The sequence below is a fragment of the Rhinopithecus bieti genome, unplaced genomic scaffold (assembly GCF_001698545.2).
Source record: "Rhinopithecus bieti isolate Rb0 unplaced genomic scaffold, ASM169854v2 scaffold_15250, whole genome shotgun sequence".
Taxonomy (NCBI): Eukaryota; Metazoa; Chordata; class Mammalia; order Primates; family Cercopithecidae; genus Rhinopithecus; species Rhinopithecus bieti.
Window position 1 is genome coordinate 27,107 of NW_016808041.1, and position 10,981 is coordinate 38,087.

The 10,981-nt window shown below is 35.6% G+C and overlaps 1 protein-coding gene across 1 annotated transcript in view; it reads right to left on the reverse strand.

The window, feature by feature from the left end:
- CLIC2 (CLIC family member 2) overlaps positions 1 to 10,981 on the reverse strand; it is a 38,274-nt gene that overhangs the window by 16,328 nt on the left and 10,965 nt on the right. Inside the window, exons 2-3 of the mRNA XM_017885306.1 lie at positions 6,406 to 6,515; positions 6,155 to 6,280 (exon numbers count right to left, since the gene is read on the reverse strand). Of these exons, the coding sequence (XP_017740795.1) occupies positions 6,155 to 6,280; positions 6,406 to 6,515 (236 nt within the window). The remainder of the gene's footprint in view (positions 1 to 6,154; positions 6,281 to 6,405; positions 6,516 to 10,981) is intronic.

Sequence of the window (10,981 nt, forward strand, 5' to 3'; positions counted from 1 at the left end):
ACTTTCCATTTCTGGCTCTGGCAAGATCTCTTTAACATCTTCACTTGCTTGGATGCGGGTCTGGTGGGACATGGCGGCGGCCACTATCTCCTGGCTCCGATGCTGAGTGCAGCCGAGTATGCGGTTTTCTAGATATAGAATCATGTCGTCTGCAAACAGGGATAGTTTGACTTCCTATGTTCGTATTTGGATGCCCTTTCTTTCTTTCTCTTGCCTGATTGCTCTGGCTAGAACTTCCAATACTGTTTTAAATAAGAGTGGTTACAAGGGCATCCTTGTCTTGTGCCTCTTTTAAAGGGGAATGCTGGCTAACACGGTGAAACCCCATCTCTACTAAAAATACAAAAATGAGCCGGGCGTGGTGGCGGCGCCTGTGGTCCCAGCTACGCGGGAAGCTGAGACAGGAGAATGGCGGGAAACCCGGAGGACGAGCTTGCAGTGAGCCGAGATGGCGTCACTCACTCCAGCCTGGGCCACAGAGCCAGACTCCATCTCAATAAATAAATAAATAAATAAGAAAGAAAGAAAGCTGCCAAAAAAAAAAAAAAAAAAAAGCAGCAACTTAAACCAGGAACGCATGGAAGAAAGAAGAGCTTATTTTGACTTGCATACACGTTATCCAGGTGCCTCAAGGGAAGTAGGAAATTTTGCCAACAGGGCGAACAAACGTCAGTTCTTACCCAGCGGCTCTCATCCCCGGGCAGTTCCAGGAATACTATAAAAGGTACTCACCAGATAAGCTGCGGTATCTGCCATTAAACACAGCCCTGTACGAGCCCACTCTGGATCCCAAGCTCCCTGCTCTAGACAGTGACGGTGATTCAGATGATGGCGAAGATGGTTGAGGTGACGAGAAACAGAAAAATAAAGGCACTTCGGACAGCTCCTCTGGCAATGAATCTGAAGGGGAAAGCTCTCCTGACAGCCAGGAGGACTCTTTCTAGGGAAGGCAGAAATCAAAAGACACAACTGCCACTCCAAGAAAAGATGGTCCCAAACGTTCTGTACTGCCCAAGTCAGTTCCTGGGTACAAGCCAAAGGTCATTCCAAATGCTATATGTAGAATTTCTCTGAAGGGTAAGGAGTCCAACAAGAAAGGAAAGGCTGAATCACTTACACACTGCTCCCAATGTGAGAATAGTGGCCATCCTTCTTGCCTGGATATAAAGAAAATAAAGGACTCAAATGTTACCACTACACAAAACCACCAAGCTGTAATGATAAATGACAAGAGAGAAAGAAAAAAACAAAGAATATACAAAGCAATCAGAAAAAAATGACAAAATGACAGAAACAAGTCTTCACATATAAACATAAACAGATTAAATATTCCACTTAAAAGACATACACTGGATGACTAAACTTAAAAAACATAATCCAACTGCATATTACTTACAAGAGACTCACCTCATAGTAAAGACACATACAGACTGAAAGGGGTTGATAAAGATATTTCACACAAATGGAAACCAAAAGTGAGCAGGATCAGCTATAATCATATAAGATAAAACAGACATTAAATCAAAAAAAGTGGAAAAAAGGACTAAGACTATCATTATATAATGACAAAGAGATCAACCCAGCAAAAAAGATATAACAATTCTAAATATATATGCACCCAATACTGGAGCATCCAGATTCATAAAGCAAGCATTACTAGATCTAAAGGTAGAGACAGACTGCACTGCAATAATAGGCAGAAACTTTAACATCCCACTGTCACCATTAGATAGATAATCTAGACAGAAAATCAGCTAATAAACATTAGACTTAAACTGGACTTTAGACCAAATGAATGAAACAGACATTTACAGAACACTCTATCCAACAACTACAGAATATACATTCATCAGCACATGGAATATTCTCCAGGATGGACCACATGTTAGGCCACAAAATGTCTCAATAAATTTAACAAAATCAAAATCATAGCAAGGATATTCTCGGGCCACAATGAAATCAACTATAAATAAACACCAAGAGGAACTTTAGAAACTGCATAAATACATAAAAATTAACCAACATGCTCCTGAACAACCAGTGACCAATAAAGAATTTAAGAAGAAAAAAAATTCTTGAAACAAACGAAAATTGAAACACAACATACGTAAACCTGTGGGATACAGCAAAAGCAGCACTAAGAGGGAAGTTTATAGCAATAAATGCCTACGTCAAAAAAGTAGGAAATGACAAATTAATCTAATAATATATGTGAAGCTGCTAGAAAAGCAAGAACAAACCAAACACCAAATTAGCAGAAAAAAGAAGTAATAAAGAACAGAACTAAATGAAATATGGACTAAAAACTACAAAGCATCATGAATCAAAAAGTTGGTTTTTGTTAAATTGATAAACTGCCAGCTAGACTAACCAAAAAAGTAGAAGACTCAAACAAACAAATTAGAAATGAAAAATGACACATTAAGTCATACATGTAAGAAACACAAAAGATCACGAGAGACCATTATGAACAACTGTATGCTGACAAACTGATAAACCTAGAGGAAATGGATAAATTCCAGGAAACATACAATGTATTGAGACTGAATTGAGAAGAAATGGAAAACATGAACAGACCAATAATGAGTAGCAAGATTGAGTCAGTAATAAAGTCTCCCAATGAAGAAAAGCACAGGACTGGATGAATTCACTGACAAATTCTACCAGAAGAACTAATACCAATTCTCCTGAAACTATTCTAAAAAATGGAAGAGGAGAGAACTCTCCTTAACTCATTCTATGAGGCCAACACCACCCTGATACAAAAACCAGACAAGAACACACACACAGAAGAAAACTACAGGCCAATATTTCTGATGAACATAGATACAAAAACTCTCGACAAAATACTAGCAAACTGAATCCAATAGCATATCAGAAAGATAATACACCATGATCAAGTGGGATTTATACCAGTGATACAAGAATAGTTCAACATGTGCAAATCAATAACCTCAATATATGACATCAATAGAATAAAGGACAGAAAACATATCATCTCAATAGATACAGAAAAAGCATTTGATCAAATTCAACACCCCTTCATAATAAAACCTCTCAACAAATGGGGCATAGAAGGAAAATATGTCAAAATAATAAAGGCTATATATGGTAAATCCACAGCTGATATCATGCTGAATAGGGAAAAGTTGAAAGCCTTTCCTCCAAGAAATGGAAAAAAACAAGGATGCCCACTTTCACCACTCCTATTCAACATAGTATTGGAAGTCCTAGGTATTGCAATCAGCCAAGAGAAAGAAATAAAAGGCATCCAAATTGGAAAAAAGGAAGTAAAACTGTTTCTTTTCACTGGTGCCATTATTTTGTATCTAGTAAAACCTAAAAACTCCGTCAAAAAATTCTTACATTTGATAAGGAAATTCAGTAAAGTTTCAGGTTAAAAACATCAACACTAAAAAATATGTAGCATCTATACACCAATAATGATCTACCCACAAAAGAAATGAAGACGGCAATTCCATTTACAATAGCTAAAAATTAAAATATCTAGAATAATTTTAATCAAGGAGGTGGAAGATCTTTACAATGAAAACTACAAAATGCTAATGAAAGAAATTGAAAATGAAAAAATATATGGAAAAACATCTCATGCTCATGGTTCAGAAAAATCAATATTGTTAACATTGTAATTTTCCCAAAGTAACCTGCAGATTCAATGCAATCCCTGTCAAAATACCAATGTCATTTTTTACAGAATTAGAAAAAAAGAATACTAAAATTCACATGTAACCAAAAAAGATTCCATATAGCCAAAGCAATTCTAAGCCAAAAGAACAAAGCTGGAGGCATCACAGTACCTGACTTTGAAATATATTACCAGGCTATAGTAACCAAAATAGCATGTTATTGGTATAAAAACAGACACATAGACCAATGGTCAGAATAGAGAACCTAGCAATAAATTCACATATTTGCTGCCAACTTATTTTTGACAAATTTCACAAGAACATTGGGGAACGGACACCTTTTTCAATAAATGGTACTGGGAAAATTGGATAGCCATATGCAGAAGAATGAAACTTGATCCTTATCTCTCACTATATACAAAAATCAACTCAAAATGGACTGAAGACTTAAACATAATACTCAAAACTATAAAAATAAAAAGAGAAAACCTAGGGAAAACTCTTCTGGACATTGGTCTAGACAAATAATTTAAGATTGAGATGTCAAAAGCACAGGCAATAGAAACAAAAACAGACAAATAGGACTCCATTAAACTAAAAAGCTTCTGCACAGCAAAAGAAATGAGTGAAGAGACAACCTTTTGAATGAGAGGAAATGTTTGCAAACTATTCAACAGGGGACTAATATCCAGAATATACAAGGAAATCAAACAACTCAACAATAAAAAAAACTCATAAAATATGGGCAAAGGGCATGGCCAAAATGTACATAAAGAAATGCTCAACTTTACTAACCAACAGAGAAATGCAAACCAAAACCAAAATGAGATATCATCTCACCTCAGTCAGAATCGCTATTATTAAAAAGATGAAAAAATTAACAGACGTTGGCAAGGATGTGGAGAAAAAGGAACTCTTATACACTGTTTTTGGGAATATAAATATAGCCACTATGGAAAACAACATGGAGATTTCTGAAAAAACCAAAAGTAGCACTACCCTAAGATCCAAAAATCTCACTAATTAGCATTTACCCAAAGCATGAGAAATCAGTATGTCAAAGGGATACCTGCACGCTCATGTTTCTTGTTGCATTATTCACAATAGACAAGGTATGGAATCGACCTAAGTGTCCATCAACAGATAAATGGATAAAGAAAGTGTGGTACACATACCCAATGAAATAGCATTCAGCCACAAAAGAGAATGAAATCTTGTCATTTGGAACAACATGGACAGAACTGGAATTGTTATGTCAACTGAAATAAGCCAGGCACAAAAAGACAAAAACAGCATGTTCTCACCTATATGTCAGAGTTAAAAAAGTTGGTCACATGAAGATACAGAATGGAGAGATAGATAACAGAGACTGGGGAAGGTGATTGGGAGGAGAAGGGAAGATGAAGAGAAGTGTGTTAAAAAGTACACACATAAATAAGATAGAAGGAATAAATTCAATGTTTGATAGAAGAGTAGGGTGACTATAGTTACAAAAATGTATTGTACTTGGGTTATGGACACCATAGATACCCTGACTTTATCACTATGCATTACATATACATAATAGAATTTCATATGTATCCCATAATTTGTGCTGATAAAAACATTTTAAAAGAAGGTGAACCATCAGAGAGACATTCTCCTGTGGGTTTTAGAGGAAGAGAACAATCAGCTATGTTGTGAAATGCCTATACAGAGGGGTAGCCTCTAGTAACTGAATGCCAACCCCAACAAACAGCTACCCAATAACCTAAGACCTCAGTCATATAGCTTCAAGGAACTGAATTCAGCCAAAAACCTGAATGAAGATGGAAGAGTCACCTGGGCCCCAAATAATAACTGTGTTCCTGTCCAACACTTTGAATGCAGCTTTTTGATACCCTGAGCAGAGGACCTCAGCAGATCATACCCAGACAACTGACCAATGGAAGCTGTGAGATAATAAATAGGTGTTATTTTAAGATACTAAGTTTGTGGTAATTTGTTACACAGCAATAGAAAATTAATACAGCATGCTTCTTGTTTCTAGACCTATCCTGGGTAGAAAGAGATGTACGGTTGTCATTCAAGTGTAGGCAGTACAGTTCTGGCCTCTGGTTAACTGCTTGAAGTCTATTTCCTGGCCACTAACCCTTGTGTTGGGTATGTTCTTTCATTTCATCAGTGGTGTTAAGGACCAGTCATAACCAATCCTTATGCATAACATAGTGTTAGTACCCCACTCCCTCACTCCCATCTCACTATATGTTCCTACTCTATTTCTAGACCACCGAGAACTTACCTTCTTGTGTTATGTATGTTATGCAGCTTTTAAACATTATTTGAAATATTATACATATGATCCTTTTGTATTTGAAGTTGGAGGGGGATGTTTATGCATGTGTGTCATTTGACATGTAGGCCCAGAAATCCAAAAGTACTTAAATTGGTAAGAATACTCAATCTGCAATAAACAAGCCAGTAAAATAGATTATCTTCAGCAAAATAGTATCCTGTAAGTGCTGTACCTTGGAGGAGCCAGGGTCTGTTCTAGAAACTCCTCAATTTTAATGAAGTCTGTTTTCAACTCCTTGTTATATACCAGGAATGGAGGATTAGTACCTGGGGCTAAGTCCTTCAGTTCTTCAGGCTTTCTATGATTATTAAAAATAAGCAGAGTTAGGTCTCTAGATAAAGTACACATTAAATAAACACCAATATTTTATTGGTATGTACCAATCTCAATTCCTAGAATTTAACATGTCCTGATTTCTCTTACCTGGTCATGTCAACCGTTGTCACATTAAATTTAACTCCTTTAAGCCAGAGGATCATGAAAAGGCGTTGGCAAAAGGGACAGTTTCCAATACTCTCTCCATCACTTCCAGCCTATTAAGATAAAGAGAGACCTCAGTTCATTTGTTTGTTCAATAAGTATGTATTGAGTGCCTACTAGGAAATGAGCTAGTTGCTAGAGACAAACATGGACATTCTCAATCTCAAGAACTCCATCATCTATGGACAGAGAGATATAGGGAAGCAAATAATTTCATTATATGTAAAGTTACAACTGTGATGGGTACATGATAATAATAATAATTTTTATATATTATCAGAATTTATATAATTTTCCTGTTGATAGACATTTAAGATATTTCAAAATTTTTACTAATCTAAGTACTTCAGAAACAAACATTTCTGGGCATATAGCTTCCTCCACTTCTGAGATTATATCTTTAAGGTTAATCTTTAAAATGAAAATGGTGAGTAAAATGTATGCACATTCCCCAATTTGATAGATCTTACCAAATTTCCTTTCTGAAAGGTATCTTTCCATATGTTGACCATTTCCTTATTTTGCTAATTGTTTGTTCATGACAGTTTTAATTTTTTTATGAAGGTAATGACTTTTCTTATTGTTTGGAAAATTATTTGCGTATTAAAGACATTAACTCTTTGTGATACATGTTACATGTAATTTTAAAAACATGGATTATATAAAATTTAAATTTACATGAGATCTACCATTCTTTCCCAAAAACTCCTTAAGCTGATAAGCAACTTCAGCAAAGTCTCAGGACACAAAATCATTGTGCAAAAAGCATTTCTATACACCAATAATAGACAGTCAAATCATGAGTGAACTCCTGTTCACAATTGCTACAAAGAGAATAAAATACCTAGGAATACAACTTACAAGGGACGTGAAGGACCTCTTCGAGGAGAAATACAAACTACTGCTCAAGGAAATAAGAGAGGACACAAACAAATGAAAAACATTCCATGCTCATGGATAGGAAGAACAATATCGTGAAAATGGCCATACTGCCCAAAGTACAATTTCATATATATCAATGCTATTCCCATCAAGCTACCATTGGCCTTTCTTCACAGAATTAAAAAAAAAAAAACCTACTTTAAATATTCATTACGGAAACCAATAAAAGCTTGTTAGCCAAGACAATCTGAAGCAAAAACGAAAACAAACAAACAAACAAAAAACCCAAGCGGGGACGCTACCTTACTTCCAAACTATACTACAAAGGGCTACAATAACAAAGCAGCATGGTACTTGCTGTACCAAAAAACACATATATAGACCAATGGAACAGAACAGAGGCCCTCAGATATAACACCACACATCTACAACCATCTGGATCTTTGACAAACCTGACAAAAACAAGAAATGGGAAAGATTCCCTTATTTTAATACAGTGGTGGTGGGAAAAGTGATAGCCAATATGCAGAAAAGAATTCTGGACCCTTTCCTTACACCTATACAAAACTTAACTAAGATGGATTAAAAAACTTAACATGAAGACCTAAAAACCATAAAAACCCTAGAAGAACAACCTAGGCAATACATTCAGGACATAGGCCATGGGCAAAGACTTCATGACTAAAACACCAACAGCAATGGCAACAAAGCCAAAATTACAAATGGGATCTAATTAGACTAAAGAGCTTCTGCACAGGCAAAAAAAACTGTTCATCAGAGTGAGCCAAGCAACCTACAGAATGGTGAGAAAATTTGCAGTCTATCCATCTGACAAAGTGCTAATATCCAGAATCTACAAGGAACTTAAACAAATTTACAAGAAAAAAAACAAACAACCCCAAGTCAAAAAGTGGGCAGATATGAACTTCTCAAAAGAAGACATTTATGTGGCCAACAATCATATGAATAAAAGCTCATCATCACTGGTCATTAGAGAAATGCAAATCAAAACCACAATGAGACAACATCTCACACCAGTTAAAATGGCAATCATTCAAAAGTCAGGAAACAACAGATGCTGTAGAGGATGTGGAGAAATAGGAACGCTTTTACACTGTTGGTGGGAAGGTAAATTAGTTCAATCATTGTGGAAGACAGTGTGACAATTCCTCAAGGATCTAGAATCAGAAATACCATTTGACCCAGCAATCCCATTACTGGGTGTATACCCAAGGGATTATAAATCATTCTACTATAAAGACACATGCACACATATGTTTACTGCAGCACTATTTACAATAGCAAAGAGTTGGAACCAACCCAAATGGCATCAGTGATAGAGTGGACAAAGAAAATGTGGCACATATACACTATGGAATACTATGTAGCCATAAAAGAGAATGAGCTCATGTCCTTTGCAGAGACATGGATGAAGATGGAAACCATCATTCTCAGCAAACTAACACAGGAACAGAAAACCAAACACCACAAGTTCTCTCTCATAAGTGGGAGTTGAACAATGAGAACACATGGACACAGGGAGGGGAACATCACACACTGGAGCCTTTTGCGGAGTCGGGGGAAATGAGAGGGAGAGCATTACCTAACGCATGTGGAGCCCAAAACCTAGATGACGGGTTGATGGGCGCAGCAAACCACCATGGCACATGTATACCTATGTAACAAACCTGCATGTTCTGCACATGCATCCAAGAACTGAAAGCATAATAAAAAAAGAAAATGTGATATATATATACACACATATATATGTATATATATACACACACATATGTGTATATATATACACACACGTATGTGTCACTATCTCAACATAACACCTTAACTTTAAAAAATTTTAGTCATAAGAAACAAGACACACATACATATATGTGTACACACATACATATGTGTGTACACACACACACACATGGACACACACACACACCATGGAATACTACTCAGCCATAAAAAGGAACTAAATAATGGCATTTGCAGCAACCTGGAAGGAATTGGAGACTATTATTCTAAGTGAAGTAACTCAGGAATGGAAAACCAAACATGGTATGTTCTCACTCATAATTGGGATCTAAGCTATGAGGACGCAAAGGCATAAGAATGATATGATGGACTTTGAAGACTCAGAGAAAGGGGTGGGGGAGTGAGGGATAAAAGACTACACATTGAGTACAGTGTACACTGCTTGGGTGATGGGTGCACCAATATCTCTTAAGTCACTACTATATATCTTATTCACGTAACCAAACATCACCTATTCCCCAAAACCCATTGAAAATAAATAAAATTTTTTTAAAAAAAGAAACAAAATCATTGTGTTGTATACATTGAATATATACAATTTTTATTTACCAATTAAATACTCTAAAATAAAAAAGGAAAAAAGAAAATGAGCAAATGACATGAACAGACATTGCACTAAAGAGACATTGCACATACAGATGAGAAATAAGCACATAAAATGTTCAATTTTATTAGCCTTTAGGGAAATGCAAATTTAAACAGTAAAATGTCACTACACACCTTTCAAAATAGTTAAGATAAAAATAGTGACAACACAAAACGCTGGTGAGAATGCACAGAAATATTGCTGGGTTTAATGTAAAATACTATGACCACACTGGAAAGCACTTTGGCAATTTCTTACAAATCTAAACATGCAGCTGCTACGCAACCAAACAACTAGACCCTTTGGCATTTATCTCAGAGAAATGAAAACTTATATTCATAAAGAAACCTGTAAAAGAGGATTTATACAGCCTTGTTTGTAATAACCCCAAACTAGTGACAACCAAAATGTCCTTCAACAGCTGAATAATTAAGCCAATTGTGGCCTATCAGTATCATGGAGCAGTACTCAGCAATTAAAAGGATCGAACTGTTGATACACACAACAACTTGGATGAAGTTCCAGGGAATTATGCTGAGTGGGGAAAAAAAGACAACCCCAAAAGGTGATATACTGTATTATTCCATCCACATAACATTCTTGACATGATAAAATTATCAAAGCGGAAAAGAGATTAATGGTTGAGGGATTGGGTGAGACACAAGTGGATATGGCTTTAAAAGGGTAACACGGATCTGTGTAGTGATGAAAATCTTCTGTATCTGACTGCATCAATGTCAATAATGTCCTGGTTTTCTTATCGTACTATAGTTTTACAAGATGTTATCATTAAGGGAAACTTGGTAAGGGGCACACAGAATCTCTCTGTATTATTCATTAAAATGGCATGTGAATCTTCAACTATCTCAACATAACACCTTAACTTTAAAAAATTTTAGTCATAAGAAACAAGACACACATACACCCAGAGAATATATTTAATGTTATAGAAATAAATTCATAATACATTGTTAAATAAATATAGCTTACAAAACAATATATTAAAAGCAATGGCAAAAAGCGCAATTAATTTTGTACCAACCTAATATATGAAATAACCTCTTTTTGATGAATATATTTATCTATGTATGTGAAGAAATAAAGCATAAAAAGCTATACACATAAATGTTAAAGTGGGTGGTATCATGGATGATTTTTATTGATTTTATTTTCACTTAGCGATATTTTGTAATTTATGTAACTAAAATAAAATAAAGTCACTTAAAAAAAAAT